The 23,223-nt window shown below is 35.2% G+C and overlaps 2 protein-coding genes and 1 non-coding gene across 3 annotated transcripts; 1 reads left to right on the forward strand and 2 right to left on the reverse strand.

Annotated features, from left to right (window-relative positions):
* Positions 1-751: 751 nt before the first annotated feature.
* TRNAV-UAC (transfer RNA valine (anticodon UAC)) lies at positions 752-824 on the forward strand. Its single transcript has one exon. It is a non-coding gene; the product is annotated as a tRNA-Val (tRNA).
* Positions 825-6,420: 5,596 nt separating this feature from the next.
* On the reverse strand, positions 6,421-7,841 carry LOC137716327 (zinc finger protein ZAT5). The gene has a single exon (XM_068455766.2). The coding sequence runs from the start codon at positions 7,519-7,521 to the stop codon at positions 6,553-6,555; it is 969 nt and encodes a 322-aa protein (XP_068311867.1). The 5' UTR covers positions 7,522-7,841; the 3' UTR covers positions 6,421-6,552.
* Positions 7,842-17,807: 9,966 nt separating this feature from the next.
* LOC137743149 (uncharacterized) lies at positions 17,808-18,799 on the reverse strand. Its single transcript, XM_068483045.2, has 2 exons — positions 17,950-18,799; positions 17,808-17,839 (listed from the first exon to the last, which is right to left on the reverse strand). The coding sequence occupies exons 1-2, from the start codon at positions 18,797-18,799 to the stop codon at positions 17,808-17,810; spliced, it is 882 nt and encodes a 293-aa protein (XP_068339146.2).
* Positions 18,800-23,223: the final 4,424 nt, after the last annotated feature.

A 23,223-nucleotide genomic window follows, 5' to 3' on the forward strand; every position in this document is an offset into this window, starting at 1 on the left:
TGGCTCATCGAAATTAAATTTAAGAGTGCTACAAGGTGTCTCCGAAATAACTAAACCCTGAAGGAACTGTATTAAAATGCAAAAACCTACAACACAAGAAGTTGTTGTGGTGTAGTGGTTATCACGTTAGTCGTACACACTAATGGTGCGTTTACGTAACGGTAATGAAAATAGGAGGAATTGAATTGAGGAGGAGTTGGAATGAGGAGAAGTCAAAATCGGATTTCTGTTGAAACTGTTTACTTAAATGTTCTGGAATCGGAATAGAATTCCATAAAACTGTTTACTAATTCAATAGAATCAAAATATAAATCAGTATGATTACTAAAATGTCCTTGTCCCAAATCAAATATTTTATATACTTTAATGGGTTTAGAAAGAATAGTCTTGGAAATAAAAAAAAGTAAGTGAGGGCATAAAGGGAACAAAAGTGTCATTCCAATTGCCCAAACAAGCAGGAATTGGATTCCCACCTATATCTAGGGAATCCAATTCCACCAATGCAAGGAATTGAATTCCAAAATTTGTTTGGGCCCCACTGCTTTTTTGATTCCTCCATGTTTAGTAAACACCGGAGTACTCCGTAATCGGAATTCAATTCCACATTTTCATTCCGATTACGGATACGTAAACACGCCTTAAAGGTCCCCAGTTCGATCATGGGCAGCAACATAATTAATTAATTTTTATTTTATTTTTTTAATAAATGGAAAGGTTTGTTATTTAATAGTTTCTACATGGTTATCACAAAGTTGCTGTAGTGTAGTGGTTATCACGTTAGTCTTACACACTAAAGGTCTCCAGTTCGATCCTGGGCAGCAACATGTTTGTTTTTTAACCTTAGCCTTTTTATTATTCTTTTAGGAAAACTAATGAAAAATACTTGAAAACTTTGAGTTTTAATGATAAAAACAAAATAAAGGGTAAAGTGAATAGTACCATGATTGACTTTTAGTACAAAAATATGGTTTTTTGTTAAAACAAATAGTACCGGGAGCTTTTCGTTAAAATTCCCTTTTTTTTTTTTTTTTTTTTTTTTTGCACTGGGTGCATGTTTTGAAAATTTTTATTTGATGAATCCCTAAATTGGTTGGGCTCTGTGGGGAAGTGGTTGCTTTTCACCTTTCTATTTGAGACTTCTTAGAACGGAAGTAACACGAATGTTATGCCTGAAATTATCTTTTAGTTTTACAATTATGAAGTGTTATATATGCCAATAATTGTTTACACGTTCGTTTAGGTTGTAAATGAGCCAAACTAAGTCGAATACTATAATACTCGAGCTCGGATTAAGACATTATCAAGACTTCACCTTCTGATAGCCACTTTCTCACTCAAAACCTTAGTTCATGTGAAATAGCTGAAAAAAGTGTATCAATACAAAAACTGAGCTTCATACCATCTTTCTTATCAAGATTAGGCCTCTTTGGTGTTATTACCCTTAAAAAACGTCCCCGTCCTACCATTTTTTGTGCACCCAATTAGCACCTTTCTGGCTTTCAAATCACATATCTTAATTCATCAAAAAGTGAATCATATACCTTAAAAAACCAAAAACAAAAAACAAAAGGTGTCATGCATCTGTGCATCTCAAATTTTCCAAAGCCCAACAGGCAACATGACCCCGTACAATAATTTCAAATTCGACTACACCATGGGATATACACACCCATATATTTGAAGAGACGAGACATTTAATTCAATTTTCCCATACACACCATGGAATTAATATACATCGTTAGAAAAATTAACAACTTAGAGCATTTTCAAATGAGATATCAAAAAGTCCACATCATTAATAACGGTAAAAAAAAAACCACATCACTAGTGTTTTTCAACGAAAATGTCAATTCTTATGTGGCATGACATGGAATGGCAGTAGTGGAAGTTGATGTCAAATTTGACAGTACCTTTATATCTATTTTTAGTAATTAATGTTTTTCATAATTTTTATTCTTATCTTTTGTTTTAAAAATACTAATTACAACTATAAAAAGTAAATAACGTAATAAATAATAGTTTAAATTTGACATATAGGTTGGAAAAAAAAATAAATAAACAATGTATCACATAAGTCTGCAAATTTAAATTTTATGTTTAAAATTTGACATCCCCTTTGGAGATGGTTTTAGGCCATTAATTTATTTAATTTTGTGGGATTTACCTTTCAAACGTGTATTAGGTCAATTGGTTAGAACAATATTCCCCATTGCACTCCAATTTTGTCCCTCTTCTCATAGTCTTTGGCAAGATGTGACATTTTCACCATGCAGTGATCTAGGTAGTGTATCAATATTTTTTCGATTAGAGAATACACTTCAAAATGACCAATAACATAGCAAAGAACACAATTTTACAATTGTGACAAGTTTTAGGCTTGGTTTGGTACTGAGGTGATTCTGAAAAAAGCTGGTATCAAAAACAGCTGGGAGCTGTTTTTGTGTTTGGTAAATATTCAGTTTTTTCACAGTTTTGGGTGAAAAAAAGCCAAAAACAAGAAGCTGTAAAACCCAGCTTTGAAAAACTGGCTTTTTTTCACATCTGTTTTACATAAAAGTTTACTAAACACTATAATACTACTTTTTTTTTTCTTTTCAAAAGCACTTTTACAAAAAAGTTTACCAAACACTTTGCTGCTTTATTTCACAGCTGCTTATTCTCACAGCACAGCAGAAACAGTTTTTTTTCAAAGCACAGCAATACCAAACCAGCCCTTAGCATCATGATAATAAGTAACTATAAATGTCACGAGACTAATTATTCGTGTCTTTGCTTTCCTTACTTTTGCCCAATTTTGTGTAGCAAATATTTCATCTTTCCTCTTAATTTGTTAACACAGCTACCAAGAGTCCATGACCATGAAAAAACCTAACCCACCAAAATATGTGAACCAGCTGATTAGTAGTAGTGATTAGGTACTTAATATCTCACCAAACCAAGTAATGACAACCATAAGAAAAATAACCAAAAGGATCACGACTTTTGTATCACACTCATGCAACACCAGACTAACCCATTTTGTTAATAATTTAGTTGAGTCCAATGTTAAAAGTTGGAGTAACTAAGCCAGCAAAACAATTGGCTAGCTGCAATTTCAATTGCAACAAGAATGGCCGGCAAATACCCATTTCTGGACAGTGCGACACCTAATTAAACAAGATTAATTAATTAACTAACTAATTTGTCTCTAAGCAAACAATGGCCTTACATATGTCAATGCTATGCCATTGGAGGAGCTCACAGCGCCTGTGGGTTTTTATTCGTGGCCATACAGCTGTGTGAAGTTGGAGAGCACGCCACACTACTACTTCGACATATCTAATTCGAGTATGTGAAGTGACAAGTGTCCACAAGTAGTCACATTCCATAACATGGGAGCCAAACCTGACAAAAACACTTCGTTTTCGTTAGGACATGTATGAATGGATCAACTTTTGTGTCGATGTTGTGCTGCATCGTTCTGATTGGCTATGGGGTTCTTTGAACTGTTTGAGTGGTACACGATGTTGTATACTCTATGCAAAGAGGTCAATTTTTTCACTTCCGTGGACAAGGAAGGGATGTATCAAGGGATCCATGTCTACTTGGCAATCTTCATTAAATTATGAAGATATATTTCCCCCTTTTTTTTTTCTTTTTCTTTTTTTTTATATATATTTTTTTATAGATAAATGAACACTTAAATGTCTAAGTCAAAAATACGAGCATTTCTAGCAGTAGTAGGAATTGTGTGATCCCAAATATGGAGCCCATTAAAAAAAGTGTCCTAACTTTGTAATTACACGAAGAAAAAAGTTTGCCAATCTAAATACATGTTTTTTATGAGTCACTTAGTACTATGATCTAGTGGTATTCATCTTCACTTGTAAATGAGAGGTTTTATGTTTGATTCTCGCGAAAGACAAATTTGAATCTCATTATTATGGCTCGCCCATTATAAGGCTTAGCGCATTCCTCCACCCGTTTAGTATAAATAATATCGTTTTGTTTTTAAATAAAAATAAAAATTTTAGGATAAATTTCAACCTCCATGGGTTGCACAAATTTTGATACCACGAAAATGACTTAGAGTTAAAGTATCGCATCTTTACATATAAGCGAGTTCACGGGGCATCTACTTTTAATATTTAAAAAAAAAAAAAAAAAAAAGCCTAATCTAGGGCATCTTTATGGAGATAGAGATGTTTGGTATTCATAGGACTATAGGAGTTATAGATGATAGTATGGTAAAAATTTAGAGGAATGCAATTTTTTGTAAAATATTACAAAATATTTGATCATTTTAAATATTAGTAATGTACTTATACTAATCATATTGTATGCGAAATACAACTAGACTAAGTGTAAAATACTTCCAATTCATTTACCATGTATACGGCTGTATAATACAATATATGACGCGATTTCTATGAGTATTTGACATAAACTAAGCAAAGACTTATCGACCTTGTTATTTTCTTCATAATAAACTATTTCCTAATCTATATGATTGATAATTTGATAGAGTAGCAATAAAGAGAATCTTTATAAAAGAAGCAAAGTCACACTATTATTTAGTTAGTTAGCTCTCGTTTTGAGCATACACTGAATATTTAAATGTGGAGAAGAATAATGGGAGAGGATACATGACAAGGTAACCTCCCCACTACATGTGCCAATGTCAATGATTTCCCCTCTCTCTGTGTATTTGGACATCTCCATTCTCACGCAACCTGTCCACATGCTTCACTTCACACATTCACCAAAACGTGCACTTAGTAAACTCTCCACAACTTAGCTAGTAGTGTGAAAGTAACACTCTCTGAATTCATAATCTATATACAAGCATATACCAACTACAATTGTTTGTGCACACGTAAATACCAACTATAAATTATCTGTACTCACGCAAATACATATATAAGTTTGACGTCTTTGTAGCACAATACGTAAAAGATTTTAGAGTTCATTCACTTGCATCCGGCTGGTGATTGGCCTATGTTAACTGATGTCTTTGTAGATAATACTTGGACCAATCTAGCTAGGGTTACATTCTTGAAAATGTGACATATATGGAAAAGGAAATTCTATGACATGGTAAAAGAAAGAGTACTAAGGACAGAGGAACTCTGAATAATAGCTGATGATTGAGAACTGGGTGATTTGAAAAGCAGTGACCTATCACAGCAAATATGAGAGGGGATTGTGGGTCCTAACGAAGCATACAGAGAGAGAGAGAGAGAGAGAGAGAGAGAGAGAGAGAGGAGTGAGAGTGGAGCTTGTATAAGTCGAAGCTAGCCAAACCCTAAAAACAAAGGGGAGTGTGTGTGTGGTGTGAGAGAGCTGGAGTATCTGTCTTGGGAATATCAATGAATGTGTCATGGTGTGGGCCTCACTAGAGAGAGATGATGATTGATGATCTCAAATATAGTTAAAGTGACTTGCAAAGTAAGGGATCGCATAGTAGCACAGCAGCACAGTTGGGTAAATTAGGTACAACCGTTTAGAGAGAGTGTTTGTAAATATATAATTATATATGTTAGGCTTGGAACTAACTAAATTATCAGTGTATTTGAAACACAAATGGATACATTACGTATCATAATACAAATATTAAAATATTAAAATATATTTTTCTTTTTATATTATAACACGTAGTATCGTGGCTTATGTTTTGAATACATAAAAAAAATATCTCTTGATTGATAAAATTAACATAGAAATTGATTATCTTGATAAAAAAAATACAAATTGATTATTATTGTTGTTTATTATGAATTAAGCTAAAAAATGGGAGTGAGAGAGAGAGAGAGAGAGAGATACATGTGGCCTGCAGTTGCCAACTTTGCTTGCTATCCATTACTTCTTGTCATTTAATAGAACAGACTGTGAAGTGAGAGGGAGAGAGCTTTTATAGGCTTTTTAGCTTTATTATTATTAATAATAATGTAATAAAAATATATAACACACCAATTCCAGGAGGAGAAGATGGAACCTAATCCATGACTTTTGGCTGTGGTGCTGGATGCTGCACTGCTGCCCAACCCTAGGCCCTTTGCTGCCGTGCCATCCCTCCCATGCCACTACATTCCCCCCCCCCCCTCTTTCATTTTTTCTCCCTCTCTCTCTCACATAGTGTTTATGTGCATAGCTCTCCCACTTGAAAAGAACATAGAAAAAGGGAGGAAAATTGTAAAAAGAAAAAGATGCCTCATCACTCACTTTTCGTGAATGAAAGGCAACCATGAACACTAACCACTTACTTACTCAAAGTATTCAACTTCAACAATTTAGATGATTCAACAATTTTTGAGTGGCAAAGTAATATTCTAATTAAAAAAATCATCTATATGAATAGAAATGCGAGCTTTTGACTAGACGTAACTCACATTTACTTCATGATCCAACATTTGGTAGTAAAAAATTAAAAAGTAAAAAGAATAGATCAAAGAATTTATATTCCACAAAAAAACTCAACAATAGTAAAAATTGAAAATAACAATGCTTATAATTCACATTGAGATGAACTACTAATTAAAGATTCTTTTTCTTTTTCTTATTTTTCTTTCTCTCTTAATAATGACAATCCACCAAAGCAGGGGCGTTGAAGACAAGGGTAGCTTGTTGGGTAGGCACAAACTGAAACTTAGACTCACGATGATGGTGATGGTGGTGATGATCATGATCTTCTGGTGCAGGAAGGTTTAGATCCAGTGGGAGAACATTTCTCTGCAGTTTGGTACTTGTGCCAATCATATTATTGCTACTATTATTCACAGCCACATGTGTAGCAGTAGCACTACCACTAGCAGTGTTATTATTGGTTGCTGCAGATGCAGTTCTGTGCCTTCTCATGTGGCCACCAAGTGCTTGACCAGATGTGAACTCAGACCCGCAGATCGAACACTCATGAATCTTAGGCTTATTACCTACTTGGATTGGAATTGCAGGAGGTGGGCTGCTCTTATATTTGATTAACTGCTTGCTTTGATCTTCAAATTCCTCAAAAGTTGTAGCTGTGATGAAATGGTGGGTTGGTGGAGCCGCCGCTGGTGGTGATTTTTTTATCATCTCCTCCGTGCTACTCATTGACTTCGGTTTCTTGTGACTTGCTCTGTGGCCACCAAGTGCTTGAAATGAAGGGAAAGTTCTGTTGCATGTTTTGCACTCATAGACAAAAAAACCAGCCTTGCCCATGTTAGTATTTTGTGCTAATCTTTCTTCAATGGTCTGCTTTGGATTAACATGATCACCCTGAGCCAAGAGGATTAGGCAATTTGCCATGTCCTCTTCTTCTTCCGTGCTCTCATAAATCTCACCAGAAGTTGTGGGAGATGTGAATGAATTTCCACAATAATTGTAATCGTGATCTCCTCCTCCAATAGTACCAGCGCCACAGGCGCTGGATGAGCTAGAGGTGACTGCCACGGTGACCACCCCGTTTGGGGACTGAGGCCTCTGTCGCTTGGTACGCCTGCCCTTGATCATGATCATCTGTGACGCTTGATCATTGGTCACGACTAATTCTTCTTGGCCTTCCATGCTCACAAAAAAAAACCCAGAATTTGGTTTTGACCAAGAGCTAGCTTAGAGAAAGAAGTATTAGAGGAGAGAGAGGAAATTGTGATAGGGGTTTGATGAGAACTAAGAAAAGGAAGGGCTAGGAGGGAGTGAGAGAGAGAGGAGAGAGAGCAATGAAGGGAAGCAAGGAAAGAGGAGTGAGTGATGCTGTTATATATAGTGAATGGTGAGAAAGTTTTGTGGGGTCAAAAACCGCCCCTCCGCACACAGTTAACCATAAATAAGTCTGCCACCAAAATCTTCCTTGCGTTTCCAACCTTCGAAGTGTGACTACCAAGAAAAGTTTGTTCTATTTTCACGCGAATATATATATATACACACACACACACACACACACATACACACACACACACACACACTGTACGTCAACATTTATTTCAATTGGAGAGTCATGTTCTCTCCTCTAGCATCATGAGAGTTATAAAGGAAAAGGAAGAGGCACATAATTTTAGAAAAATTAACGAAAAGTTCAAAAAAAATTTAATTTTAATGAAAAATGACAAATAAGGATGTAATGAATAGTACCAAAAAAGGTAAAAATGTGATTTTTCGTTAAAAATGAACAATATCAGGAGTGTTTCGTTAAAACTCCTTATATTTTTACTAAGCACATTATTGATCATAACTCGTTTTAAAGTCAGATCTATACGTACGTATCAGACGTATTAACATAATAATTTTGTCACTAAAAAATATATATTATGTATGTAATTTATAATATAATGATCAGCAAATACAATCCATGCATAGACTTTTTAATGATTAGGTGGTGGGTTTGTTGTTTTATAGCTAAACTAAAATATATGACTCGTTGGAGTGCATGGCAAAAAGTTTTGCTTTCTATTATTGTTTAGTGTTTATACAATAATACTAAAATATGTTGTGTTAGTTTGTTATAAGAAGTTTTGTTATATTATTAGAGGAGAAAATAAAATGAGAGCGTTAGAGAGAGAGGAAACTAAAATTAAAATTATAATGGAGACACAGTTCAAGAATGTTTGGTACAAACGTTTGGAGTTGGTTTCACACTCTCTTTCTCATATCACATAGTAAGCCAACTAAGTCACGAATAAACACACCCATCAAAGCAAAGGAGGATTGCACGTTAAAAGCATGGCTACACCTCATTCACTTCATTTCTTGTTAAAGAAAAGTAGCACTACATCTTCATATATATTGAGTAATTGATGGGAGATTCGGGTGGCTTTCAATCAAACCCCTTATTACTTTTTTTTCTGTCAACTATTCTTTCTTTGGCACTTGCTCACTCATCTAAAGCTCGTGCCCAATATGTACCAGTAACCTACATTAGCTCTAAGTAGTACCTATACATATATGAATGAGGTTGCATCACCAACTAATTAAGCACGAAAGCTTTCGTTATGAACGTAACACTCTTATGTAATATTGTCCATTCACTCATACTATAACACATGCCTTATTTATTAATATTATATTCTAAAGTATAAACTCGTCATTCACTCATATTCTAATGCATAAATTAAATCATTAACATCACGTGACAGTGCCACATTAACATCCAAAAGAATTTATTATTAAGCCACCAAAAGTGCCCAGCCTAGCAAGAAAAGAAAGGGATCGATACATCATTTAAGTAGTGTGCACAAGGAGTGCCCACATCAAGTAGGCTTTGGTTAAGTGATATATAAGTAGGGCATGTTTACCACACAATACAAGTATATATGCACACGGGTATTTTGTGACTAGCTATATCATCTTGTTTAAAAGCAGTAGTTTTGGGTGCACTTGCAGCTAATTAATTTGTGATGTCTACAAATACCCTCTTTTTCGTTTATAACGATTAATTCAACCATTGATTGTTCGTTTGAATTATTAAGAACTCAATGTATAAAGCTATTGGTGCAGCTAGCCGATTTCAATAATTAAAAAACCAATGCTTCTTAAGTCTGAAGGTTAGTTACCACTAGCATTATTCATCTTCCCTTATAAGTGAGAGGTCATAGATTCGATTTTCGTGGATGACAAGTTTGATACCAATTATTATGGCTAACTCATTGTGCGGCTTAACCTAATATCCCTTTCCTTAGTGTAAATAATATCGTTGTTTTATAAAATAACTATAAAACAAGTTTGAAGGTCCAGTTACCAATCAAATTCAAATGAGCACACAACGTAGTTGACAAACAAAAAATAAAAACTTAAGATACATCTTATTAGAACATAATTAGTGCTATATAATATTTTTCATGCTGGAACAATTGTTTGCAGTTCAAGTCCATTATTAGTTCAATAGTGAAGCTCCAATTATTCTAAAGAAGGGTTCGATTATCACAGAAAAGTTGATGTATAAAAAGTGGTTAATTCGATTATCACATACTTGTTTGGAAACAGAAATATAATACGGCTGCAGTTAGAACACTGCCATGTGAAAGCATTATATTTTTTGGACCAAGTAAATTGTATTAAAAGATGTAAACAAAATTTCTTGGAGTATTTTGCAAAGTCGGTCATGAGATTTTTGAGATAGATCATGTGGGAAACTGGAAAAAAAAAATAGTACATATAAACCACCGCTATATATGTGTATAATTGAATGGGTATTGCTATTCACACATCTCTTTTTACCTCCTACACATTCTTGTTAATTTTTGTCCGTTGATGTACTTCAATTCATTCGATCTGATGGCCGGGAATTGAAAGAGGTGTGTGAGAAGTAAAAACAAGTGTGTAGATAGCGTCACCATAATTGAATAACAACGAGACAGTAAACATATTTCGTCCTGTATTGATGCCAATTAAAAAAAAAAAAAGTAATTTCTGTAACTAGTTCGAGATATAAGAGTGAGTTAACATATAGTTTTAAGATAAATTTAAATAATCCCTAATACATCACAACAAAGACTAAGTACCCGGGATTAAGTTGACCTAATTAACGAAGAAGTTGAGGTTTCATCTTGCAATTTATTGACAATAGTGCTGGGGAGCGTAGTCCAACTCTTTATAATTAAACATACTCCACAATATCACTTGCTCCTCACGTGTGACGACATTCAAGCCAACAAGTGTACACAAGTAAGAACATACTTATATATGACCATTTAACTTAACACGTGAGACAACATGCTCTAATACCATAAAAAATAAAAAATAAATTAAAATTCCACCCTAAAATCAATTGGTAATAAGAGGAAAAACTCAATTCCTTATAAACAAATACAAAGTCCTTACCTTTTCAATGTGACAACACTCATATTCTCACACTAGATTACCAAATTTTATATATTATGGCCAAGATCATCAGCATCTTCATCGATCTTTATCATTAACTGGTTAATTAAATCCTTGAATTGAATTTTCAAATAAACGTTGTGGTTTTAACAACAAAATGAAAAATAAAACTTGCCCTGGAACTTATTCAAAGACCTCAAAGTGTTTATTTTTCTTCATGAAAATACGACCTACCTATAAAAAATTAAAAAAAAAAAGAAAAAAAGAAAAGGAATTTGAGGTTTGGTGGGGGACTGAAGAAAGTTGAGGTTTCACCATAATTGGCAATATGGGGAGTAATCCAACTTACTTATAAGCCCGTGCAAGGTCTATTCTCTCATCAATGTGAGATTCATTCTCAACACGCCCCTTCACGTATGGCGAAATTTCAAACCTAACATGTGGGCAACACAACAAGATGACATGGAGTACGTGTGGTCGTTTGAATTTACACATATGACAACTTGTTCTGATATCATGAAGAAAGTTGAGGTTCCACCATAAAACCAATTGGCAATATGGGAAGTAGCCCAACTTACTTATAAACTCATGCAATAGCTCTTACTGATTGCAATACAGAAGCGGTTACTATGACAGTTATTTCAGGGATTTTTTTAGCGGTACCTTAGAGTATAGAATGCTTTGAATGTTTTAACTGTTAAATCTAATTTATAAATATAAAAAATATAAATTAAACGATTAAAACACCTAAAGTTTAGAATACTGCATAACATCCTAGAATTTTTTAGTTTTTTTATTCGATGCTCGACTATTAAATGGTTCAATTTTCATGACAACCGTATTAGATATTTTAAAATTAACAATGTACAGTGTCACAAGTTCACAACGACCTCTTATGAAAATGTTGCTTTTAAAATCAGAGTGAAGTCTGAGAACAACTACCAAAGTTTAGGTACCTTCTTCGGGACTTCATCTAGTGGTTCATGTACCGTTGACCCACTTATTTATTCCCAAGGAGCCACCCCCTTACTCATCTGGACAAGGATTGTCTGCACTTTTACTTTTGGTGTTTTCCTATTTTGTGTGATCACGATTAAGTCACGTCAACATTATATATTGTTTTTTCTTTTATAGAGATAATAAGACAAAAATGAATAGTAATATAAAATGTTGACGTGACTTAACCGTGACCACACAAACAGGAGGGCATCGGAAGTGAGAGGGCAGACAATCCTTGTCCCACTTCCGGTGCCCTCCCGTGCTTTCCTGTTTGTGTGGTCACGGTTAAGTCACGTCAACATTTTATATTACTATTCATTTTTGTCTTATTATTTTATAAAAAAAAAACAATATAAAATATTGATGTGGCTTAACTGTGACCACACAAAACAGGAGGGCACTGAAGAGTACCGGAAGTGGAAGGGCAGACAATCCTTGTCCTACTCATGCTACATTATTTGTTTGATGTATCACTTCCTTTATGCTTTCCTCAATCGCTAGAGTTTTTCAATTCCTTTGATAAATCAAAGCAAGTTACTTAGTCACTTAGATCCATACTTTTCAGTTAAGAATGATCAGTTGTGCAAATACATATTTGGCATATTAAGTGTTAGATTATTTGTTTTTTTTTTTTTTTTTTGGTTGTTGTCAAAGTTAGATTATTTGTTGATTCATGAGACTTCGAGTGTATAGGCCGGCCGGGATCAATGAGCCAGATTAATTAGACTGCGAAGTTAATATAATTTTAGGTTTTCCTTCACAATACAAGAACATAATATTTTAAACATACAATTACATATCTGTTAAAAGCCTAAAATATAACCCTCTAACCAAATGCGCGAGTTTGTTTGATATATCAGTTTGTTCTTTTATTGATTCATGAGATATTAGTTGCATTGTTGTACCATATTATCTCGGTCGGGCTGGACTAGCTTCAGGGATTAAGTTGGACCGGTTTAGCTTGGACCGGTTTAGCTTGGACTAAGCAAGATAAAAATAATGAAGTGTTTGGTGGTGTGTGGGACTAAATTATGAATTAAAATATGTTTAGGGCCCAAATTATTCTTTTTATCATTTTTAATTTTGCCTTGAAAAACAAAAAACAACTATTATTATATTATAAAATATTATTTTGTAGTTATTTAATTTACGTATAGATTTCTTAAATTTGTTTAAATGACAAAAAAATTTAACTAGAATTGGTGGTTTTTGTTGTGTGAAATAATGACGAGGTCTTGGGTTGAAAACACCATGTGTGTTTATTTACTTTCCAATTTTTATACAAATTTCTTTTCATAAGAGTAAAATTTATAAAATTTGATTAAAAGATAAAAGTTTGACCATAAGTGGTGGTTTATGTTATTCAAAATAACCAAGGAGGTCCCGGGTTCAAAACATGTGTGTTTTTTTACTTTCCAACTTTTACGAATTTCTTTTCATATGAGCTTAACTTTATGAAATTTGGCTAAATGATCAAGAGGTTTAATCAAAAGCAACGGTTTTTTTTGTTTAAAATTAACGAGAGTTCTTGAGTTTGAAATGCTATGTGCATGTTTATTCTTTTCAAATTTTACGAATTTCTGTTTGGTTATTAATTTCTTTTTAATTACTAGCTAGTAGCCATGTGGCTTGTAGTTTTTAAACATTCGTTCCAATTCAAGTCTAACCTTCAACAAAGAGTAACGTGTAGATCAAATTTGTAAATCATATGATGTGTCACCAATTGGTTTAACTTAGTGCCCATTCATTGCTTATCCATATCAACTAAAGACTTGAAAGCATCATTATTTTTTTAGTCTCATATTGACAAGGTTAGTAAATAAGAAAAAAACACATCATGATTTATATTAAAACACTTTAAAAGTTCGAACAAAAGGAAAACAAAACTCATCATCTTTCTGTAAGCAGTATATGAATAATCAAACTACAACTCCATAGCAATCCAACACGACACCAGGGTTACCATAAGAATACTCGATTCAATAACTGGGGAAACAACCTGTACACTATAAGAGATCAACTTACCTGGAGGTATCGCCATTGTGAAGGCAACAGAAGAAGTCTTCTACTTCCAACACTCGTAAATACTCCTCACTAAGTGAATAGGGTTTTAGATATCAAAGAAGCCTTAGTGTGGAAGCAGGGACTTCAACTATTTATACAATCATTCATCATCAGAGATCCACTCGGTCCAGCCTATTATCAGAATGAGTGGTGATCTCTATCTCAATGAGTTTTAGTCCCATCATGACTCGATATACTAGTGCATATCTGATAAGGATCAAAATAGGGCAGCTACAATACATGAAACTCCACGACTCTTATCGCATTAGGGCTCTCAAACTTCTCGTGTTTAACATAACCAGTACAACTAGTTATGCGCCACACAAGCAGTCCAGTTGTAATCTCATTGTCATTCAAACAAGGTTTTACATTCTCCCACTTGAATGTCAATGATATGCCTCAATACAATAAGAATCACGATGATCATTGAGTTCACAAAATCTTGCAACTGATCTTTCTCAGTGACTTGTCATTTTTAAGAAAAATATAGGACCACAGAAAACAAAGCACGCATTGCTTGCACTTTGCACTTTGTGATCACATACATATTTATCATGAAAACACTATGCCACCTTTAAGAGTCATGATGTCAAGAACTAATAATTTATACCGTCATATATCAGTTCCACATAACAAACTGAAATGATTCCAGTACCAAAGTCGTTTGTCGAAGCATAATCAGCTATTCAAACAAGTCAATAATAACAATGAGTTGCACGGCAACTAACAACTGTCAACAATAATAAAGATAACTGCAACAAAGCCAACGCAGTTCATGGAGTGCTTACTTCCACTCATTAACGGAATCAAAGAGCTCTCTCACTCCCATGTTGTAAACATGTTTCTTGAAGACTCCCACTGGTAAGGCCTTTGTCATCGGGTCAGCCACCATTAAGCTCGTGTGGATGTACTCAATTTTGACAGTCTCTTTCATTACTTCATCTCTCACTTTTAAGTACTTAATATCCATCAATCTACTAGCATATGACCTTTTGTTATTCTTTGAAAAGAAAACTGCAGCTTTGTTGTCACAATACAACTTGAGGGGCCTGTCAACATTGTCAATGATTTCCAATCCTTTCACCATGTTTTTAAGCCAAATGACTTGTTGAGTTGCTACATAGCACCCTATAAACTCAGCTTCCATGGTTGAAGATGCAATACCTTTCTGTTTTGCACTTTTCCACGATACTGCACCATTAGCCAACAGGAAAATGTAACCATTAGTTGATTTTCTGTCGTCCACACATCCTGCCAAATCTGAATCTGTGAATCCCACCAACTCCAGCTTGTCCACATAACTGTAAGTTAACATGAAATCTCTTGTTCTTTTAAGATACCTCAGTACCTTTTTCGCTGCAACCCAATGAGCTGTACCAGGATTTGATTGAAACCTACCTAGAACACTTACTGCAAAAGCCAAGTCCGGTCTTGTGCATACTTGGGCATACATAAGACTCCCTACAAGAGATGCATAGGGCTTATCCTTCATTCCCTCATTCTCTAATTCATTTTTGGGACACTGATCACTACTCAGTTTGTCTCCTTTGCCAATAGGCAATTCTCCATTCGAACACTTGTCCATGTTGAATCTTTTAGTGACTCTGTCGATGTACTGCCTTTGGGAGAGACCAAGAGACTTCTTAGCACGATCTCTTATAATTTCTATTCCCAAAACGAATCGAGCTTCCCCCAAGTCCTTCATGTCAAAGTTTTTAATGAGCATACTCTTAGTTGTTTGTAGTAGGGACATATCGAAGCTGGCTAATAATATATCGTCCACATACAACACTAAGAATATAACCTTTGAGCCAAGGACTTTCAGATAAATACACTCATCCATCTTGTTTTCTTGAAAACCTGAAGCTGTCATTACCTGATCAAATTTCTTATTCCATTGCCTCGAAGCTTGTTTTAAGCCATATATAGACTTATTCAACTTACAAACCATCGTTTCTTTCCCCCTTTCAACAAATCCAGGTGCTTGTTACATGTAGATATCTTCTTCAAGGTCTCCATTTAGGAATGCCGTCTTGACATCCATTTGATGAAGTTCTAAATCAAAGTGTGCCGTGATAGCTAGGATTATTCTCATGGAATCTTTTGTTGAAATTGGAGAAAACGTCTCATTGTAGTCAATTCCTTCCCTTTGTGTAAAACCCTTCGCTACTAGCCTTGCTTTGTGTTTGTCAATGTTGCCTTGTGAGTCTCGTTTTGTCTTGAACACCCACTTGCAACCAATAATTTTTGTTATCCATGTTGGCTGTGGAACTAGACTCCACACATTATTTTTCTCCATAGACTCCAGTTCTTCATGCATGGCTTGTTTCCATAACGTTGATCGTGCACTTGATATGGCTTGATTGTAGGACAAGGGAACATCTTCATCACCTATAGTGTGTTCTGCCTCATTTAGGTACACGAAATCAGGCAATAATGCTGCTTTACGTACCCGCTGTGATTTTCGAACATTCGATTCCAAAATTGTAGTGACTGGAGCATTCATGAGATCTTCTTCAGTTGGTTGTACTGGTGCATGTACTTCATTTTCTTGGGCATCTGCATGGGTCATGTGTTCCTCATTTGCTATCTCATCTTTATGGGACATATGTGAACCGTTATGAAGAGAACGTGGCTGCATGGGAATAATGAGAGTGGATGCGTGCTGATCAGGTAACTCACTGTCAAGTGGGATTTCTTCAAAATCTGGGGATGAAGCTGCTGATTTACTGAAGTCAGTCTCATCATCTTCTTCAAGAAATCTTGCATTATGTGCTTCCATGACCCTCGAGTGACTGTTAGGGCAATAGAATTTATACCCTTTAGACTTCTCAGAATACCCAATGAACTTGCAACTGATGGTTCTTGGATTAAGTTTCTTCTCTGTTGGATTATAAAATCTAGCCTCGGTATTGCAACCCTATACATGAAAGTGGTTAAAACTCGGTTTCCTTCCAGTCCAAGCTTCGAATGGAATCTTTTCCACGGACTTGCTTGGTACCCGATTTAATATATAGTTTGCAGTTTTCAGTGCTTCTCCCCAAAGAAACATTGGAAGCTTTGAATGTGCAAACATGGATCTGATCATGTATTTTAGGGTTCGATTCCTTCGTTCAGCAACTCCATTTTGATGAGGAGTCCCAGGGGTAGTATACTGAGCCACGATGCCATTTTGTTCAAGATAAGTTGCAAAAGGTCCTTTGTGTTGTCCAGCCTCAGTGAACCTGCCAAAATACTCACCACCTCTATCGGATCTCACAATCTTAATGTGTTTTTCTAGTTGTTTTTCAACTTCCAAATGAAATGTTTTAAAACAATGCAAGGCTTCAGTTTTTTCAGAAATAAGAAAAATATGTGCAAACCGTGAAAAATCATCAATGAAGGTTATGAAATATGATTTTCCACAGATGGTTTTAATTGGAAAAGGTCCACAAATGTCAGTGTGTATAATTTCCAATAGACATTGGCTACGGTTTGACCCTATTTTCCTAGTGTTAGTGAGCTTTCCTTTAAAACAATTAATACACTCTTTAAAGTTGCTGAAATCAAGTTGTGGCAACAAGTCTTGTTTTGTAAGTGTGATGATCCTTTCTTTAGAGATGTGCCCCAACCTTTTGTGCCAAAGCATTGAGGTTTTTGCATGAGAGAGCACTTGTTTAGAACCAACACTTTGAACATTAAAACATTCAATCTCATAAGTACAATTCATTTGCCACATATCAACTTTGAGATTAGCTTCACCAAGCAATTTATTCGAGTCATTTGAATGGAAAAACTTTACACTTTGACTGTCACCCACAAATGTAAAGCCGGACTTAACTAACTTAGATGCAGAAATTAAATTCCTTCGCATGGAAGGTACATAGAGTACTGGACTCAACTCTAAAACAAAGCTAGAGGAAAAAATTAATTTGACATTTCCTATGGATTCGACAGCAACTTTGCTCTCATTCCCTACATAGACATTGTAGACTTCATTGTTTATCACCCTTGTTTTTGAGAAGCCCTGCAAGGAATTGGTTATGTGAATAGAACAGCCCGTGTCAAACCACTAACTATTAGGGGGAAGGTAAACTAGATTGGACTCAACACACACGAAAACATTTATTTCATTACCTTTCTTAACAAGCCAATTCTTGAAGCCATTGCAATTCTTTCTTAAGTGACCTGTTTCTTTGCAAAAGTAACACTCATTTTCTTTCTCAGTTTCAACATTAGAAGCCTTTATTTTATGAGATCCCTTAGAGATGATGTTAGCATTTTTAAATGAAGAAGAAATTTCTTTCTTCTTCTTCTTACCAGCAGCCACGGTTGAACCTTGAGTGAAGTCCCTTTTGCGTTTTTCTCCTTGCACAAAATTTACATCCATTGATTTGTCACTCTTGAGCCGATCTTCTTCTTGTGCACACATAGTGATCAGTTCATTGATGCCCCATTTAACTTTCTGAGTGTTATATGAAACCTTGAGCTGCCCATATTTTGAAGGCAGGGAGTTCAAAGCCATATGAACTAAGAACTGGTCAGTCATGGGTACTTCAAGGTCCTTCAACTTTTGAGCAAGATCAATCTTCTTCAAAATGTGTTCCCTGACACTTCCCTCACCATCAAATTTCATCGAAGTAATTTGAGTTAGAAAAGTCCCAGTTTCTGCCTTGTCAGATTCTTTAAACTTTTCCCCAACTGCAGCCAAGAAGTCTTTTGCATTATCTTGTTTTGGAAAACCCCCTTTAACTGATGGAGCCATTGCTTTCCTCATAATCAACAGTGACATTCGATTTGTTCTCTCCCACTTCTCAACCTTTGCCTTATGATCTGCAGTGCTCTCTGCAGTAATAGCTGCAGGTTTTTCCTCCCTTAATGCCAAATCGAGATCCATAAGGCCAAGAACCATTTCAACATCCTCCTTCCACTTCTTGTAGTTAGAACTGGTCAAAGTCTCAATATTATTGAAATTGAGGGATGTCATGTGAGGAGCTGCAAAACCAAATGTTAATTTTTTTTACAGTTGTTAGTCATCTAAGTATCAACAAACAGACGGAAAATGATACGTAATCTTTTCCCGACACATAATCGTATAAGCATAGTATCATCTTTGGACAAAAACCATGTATACTAGATTTGCATAGCCAAAATATTGAATACAAGGGCAGTTTACATAACTTCAACACTTTTGAGCAGATGAAGAATGTAATCTTGTCAATTCAATACTTCACTATACATTGATTCATTTGTTTAACTTGAATAAATAAACACTTTTGAGCAGATTATTATTCACTTGATACAGATGAATCACATGTTTGATTCTTTAGACAACAAGCCAAAATCAACAAACTAAACACTTTTGAGCAGATTAGGTGTTGAGATCCTTGTTTACGATTCAAATCTCATTTATTAGTTTGGTTTTGATACATAACATGTGAATCCAAAAGTTCTTCTTGGTTGAATTTTCCAGTATTGTAACCATTCTTTAAATGATCTTATCTGCACAAAATAGCAAACACAAACAGAGGTATCCACAACAATAGTTGATTATATATATAGTGACCATGCAAAATCAATTGTCAGTATGCAGCGGAAGCATTTTAATGACACAGGATCAAAACATATATGCATGTATTCATATCGAGAGTTAACCATATATTGATTAAGGAACCCTAGCCATGTTGGGTTGGCTCTGATACCACATGTAAGCAGTATATGAATAATCAAACTACAACTCCATAGCAATCCAACACGACACCAGGGTTACCATAAGAATACTCGATTCAATAACTGGGGAAACAACCTGTACACTATAAGAGATCAACTTACCTGGAGGTATCGCCATTGTGAAGGCAACAGAAGAAGTCTTCTACTTCCAACACTCGTAAATACTCCTCACTAAGTGAATAGGGTTTTAGATATCAAAGAAGCCTTAGTGTGGAAGCAGGGACTTCAACTATTTATACAATCATTCATCATCAGAGATCCACTCGGTCCAGCCTATTATCAGAATGAGTGGTGATCTCTATCTCAAGGAGTTTTAGTCCCATCATGACTCGATATACTAGTGCATATCTGATAAGGATCAAAATAGGATAGCTACAATACATGAAACTCCACGACTCTTATCGCATTAGGGCTCTCAAACTTCTCGTGTTTCACATAACCAGTACAACTAGTTATGCGCCACACAAGCAGTCCAGTTGTAATCTCATTGTCATTCAAACAAGGTTTTACACTTTCTACTTGTATGCTTGGGGTTTTTTGGTTCCCTTTCTCGGTACAAAATAAATTAGTTTTTCCCTATTTCTAAATTATTGAGTTTGAAGTGCGTTTTGTAAGTATAATTTTATTGAAGTCTTACGAGTGAAAACAAATAATTTTTTTTTTATATAAAGTTAGGGCACATTTTTTGGCGTTGCCCCGAGCTCAAAAATCTCAGGACCAGCCCTGATGGAACTACACCAAAGGTTAATCCAGTCTAGTTTAAGAATACTAAGGGTGTGTTGGTTGCACTGGACTATTTCGGACTGGACTAGCTTCAGGGACTAAGTTGGATAATTGGCTTAGACTAGACTAAACTGGATTATCTTAGTGAAGCATTTGGTGCAGTGTCGGACTAACAAATTGAATAATAATTTTCTTTTTCTTTTTCCTTTTCCTTTTCCTTTTTATCGAACACTCTTCCCTCTCCTTTCTCTCAGTTTTTCAGAACTCTATTGCATGAACACTCTCTCCCTCTATTGAAAATAGGTTAGTTTTTCAAAAATCCCTCTCTCTGGGAATTGCAATTAGCGATTCGAATATGGGTTTCACGATTCGAAGATTGGTTTTGCACTTTCACCGAATCTGGGTTCTTTTTTTATTTCATCGAAATTGTGCAAATGTGCAGAAGACTAAGATGAAGTTGTGGTTGCAGATGGAAGTGGGCATCGGCCATGGTTGTTCGCCTACCAAGTTCTCTGTCTTTGTCTACTGGCGAGGGCCCAGGCGTACTCGGAGGTGAACGGACGACGACGAGAGCAGAGAAAGCAGATAAAGCAAAGAGGAGAGAAAAAGCGTGACTTGATTATGGGTTCTTCGAGATTCAAAACGAGCAAATGAAGAGTTGGAGATTCTGGGTTCTCCGCGATTCGAAAGAATGGACGAAGAGTTGGTGATTCTGGGTTCTTCACGATTCGAAACAAGCGGACGAAGAGTTGGCAATTCTGGGTTTCCATAATTCAAAATGAGATGACTTGATTCTATAGATTCTAGGTTCTTCGCGGTTCTAGGTTGGCGGGTGTAGGCAATGTTGGCGAAGCGAGCAGATGAGGTCTTAGCAATCCCATGGTATTCGGGAGGTCTCGCTAAGACCTCCTAGTGAAGGAGATAGTCCACGCGAGTCCCGCTTTATCCCATTAAACTTAATCCATGTAAGTAACAAACACAGGACTACACGCACCCTTAGTGAAGCCAACAAACAAGCCCTTAGAGTGAATAGGCCTCGTAAGGGTTGTTAAAGATGAATTCCTTGCAATACAAGAAAAGTTTCGGAAGAAATTCATGATTATATAACGCACGTCATTATGTTACGTTGACGTTGAAGCTTTAATTAGACTATGATTGCTTGTGATTGAAGAAAAGTTTAATTATGGGTTAAACTTAAGCATTAATCCGAGAGCAATGCAAGGAAGAAATAATAAAGGTAAGTGAAAATGTTAAGAACACATAAGCATTTAGGGTCAGTTCAAGTGACGGGGGAGGATGAGTGTTGATAATGACTGGCCTGAAATTTGGTAAGAGAATTGTTATTGGCAGTTCAAAATTTTCATTTTGCACTTCTTACAAGTGTTTTTTTAGAAGAAGAAAATAACACGTGCTATGGGCTTCTGTCACGAAGCGCTTACATTTTTATTAGAAATTTCATTATATTTTGAGGTATTTTCAAACAGAACCTTCATTATTCATGATACTTCAAGTTTAAGTTGTGGATTTATTTATGGTAATAACATAAATAAATTTTCATAGATGACCACTGTTTTGTACAACTAAATTTTGTATATTTTCTTTGAATTGGGACTTACAATAGACTGCTCCAATTGTTGAACTGGTACAATATATGGTTTTCACTCGTGTGTTCCGTGTTCAAAACTCTCCCTCTCCCCTTCTCTAAATTACTGTAACAGTTTTAAATCATTGCCCTCCCTTTAATAATAATAAAATTTGTCCCATTAAAAATCCTAATATCTCTTTTGGAAAAATTGAAACTCTTCTTAGTTTTTTTTCTTTTCTTTTTGTTGGTCTAAAAATATACTTATCATGTGTGATACACATACACTGGACCACCTCCAACTCTTGGGGATAAAGCTTAAAAATTTAAGCCAAAACATTTTAAGCCATAACTCAGAAATTGTTTTTCTTCTCCAACCCTTATGGCTTAAAATTTTAATCATTAAATAATGATTTTAGCCTTTTTTTTTTTAAGGTACCTTTTTTAAAAATAATTTATGTAGGTTATCCTAATTTATTTTATGAACATTTTAATCTAAAAATATTTAAAGTCCGACAAGTAATTAAACATCAAACAAATCCACAGGTATTTATAAAGTTTTAAGATAAATTTGATTTAAATAATTTTAGAATTAGATTTAATTTTGGACCGTCAAATTATTTTTTTACAATTAAATTTAATCTCATTTGATCATAGCCGTTAGACTATAAGTAAAAAACAAAAAATAGTTTGCAATATGACAGTTTGAGGGTTCAGAATAATTTAAGCCGGACTCAAATTCCTGGGGAATATAGCCTAGAAATATATTTTCTCCCTATGGCTTATTTAGCCCAACGGTTGGAGATGGTTTGGAGGGTTTTAAAGCTTATATTTTAAGCTTTATTCCATGGGTTAAGGATGGTCTTAAAATGTGTAAAAGGAATCTATCTAACCGACGTGCACCATTCAAGCATTTAAGCACATATGCCTTTCTTCCGTGTGGTGAGTCAGACTCCCCTGGAGCCCAATTGATTGGGTAGGGCTAGAGTGGTTTGGGGAGCTTGGGGGATTGGATAGCCTAATAGCTCAAGCAATTTTTCTTGGGGTGAGGTGGCTCTAAGCATATGCGATTTTTATTGGATCCTTTTCGTGGGTGCAAAAACAACTCTTGTATATTTGATAGTTAATACATATAGTTTGTAGGTAATTACATGCATTTGTGAAGTATACAAGAATGAAACTCTTGATTGTTTTCCTCTTAGGAACACAAAGTATACAGAGATGACATCCAAATTTCCAAATTAAGTATTAAGGGAACAGTAGTGAGACAATGAGCAGGCAATGTAAGGTAGATATTCTTGGCGTAACAGATAAACGTGATTAATTAGTCGTGTGAGGCACGTAAAGTACTACTGTATATGTGATGTTGCTAGTGC

This window comes from Pyrus communis, chromosome 3, assembly GCF_041283825.1.
Source record: "Pyrus communis isolate YQ-2024b chromosome 3, ASM4128382v1, whole genome shotgun sequence".
NCBI lineage: Eukaryota > Viridiplantae > Streptophyta > Magnoliopsida > Rosales > Rosaceae > Pyrus > Pyrus communis.

Coding starts and splice junctions, on each gene's coding strand:
- LOC137716327 (XM_068455766.2), bottom strand. CDS start 7,521: ATGGAAGGCCAAGAAGAATTAGTCGTGACCAATGATCAAGCGTCACAG.
- LOC137743149 (XM_068483045.2), bottom strand. CDS start 18,799: ATGACATCCCTCAATTTCAATAATATTGAGACTTTGACCAGTTCTAAC. Junction 17,840..17,949: donor GAATTGGCTTGTTAAGAAAG/GTAATGAAATAA, acceptor AATTCCTTGCAG/GGCTTCTCAAAAACAAGGGT.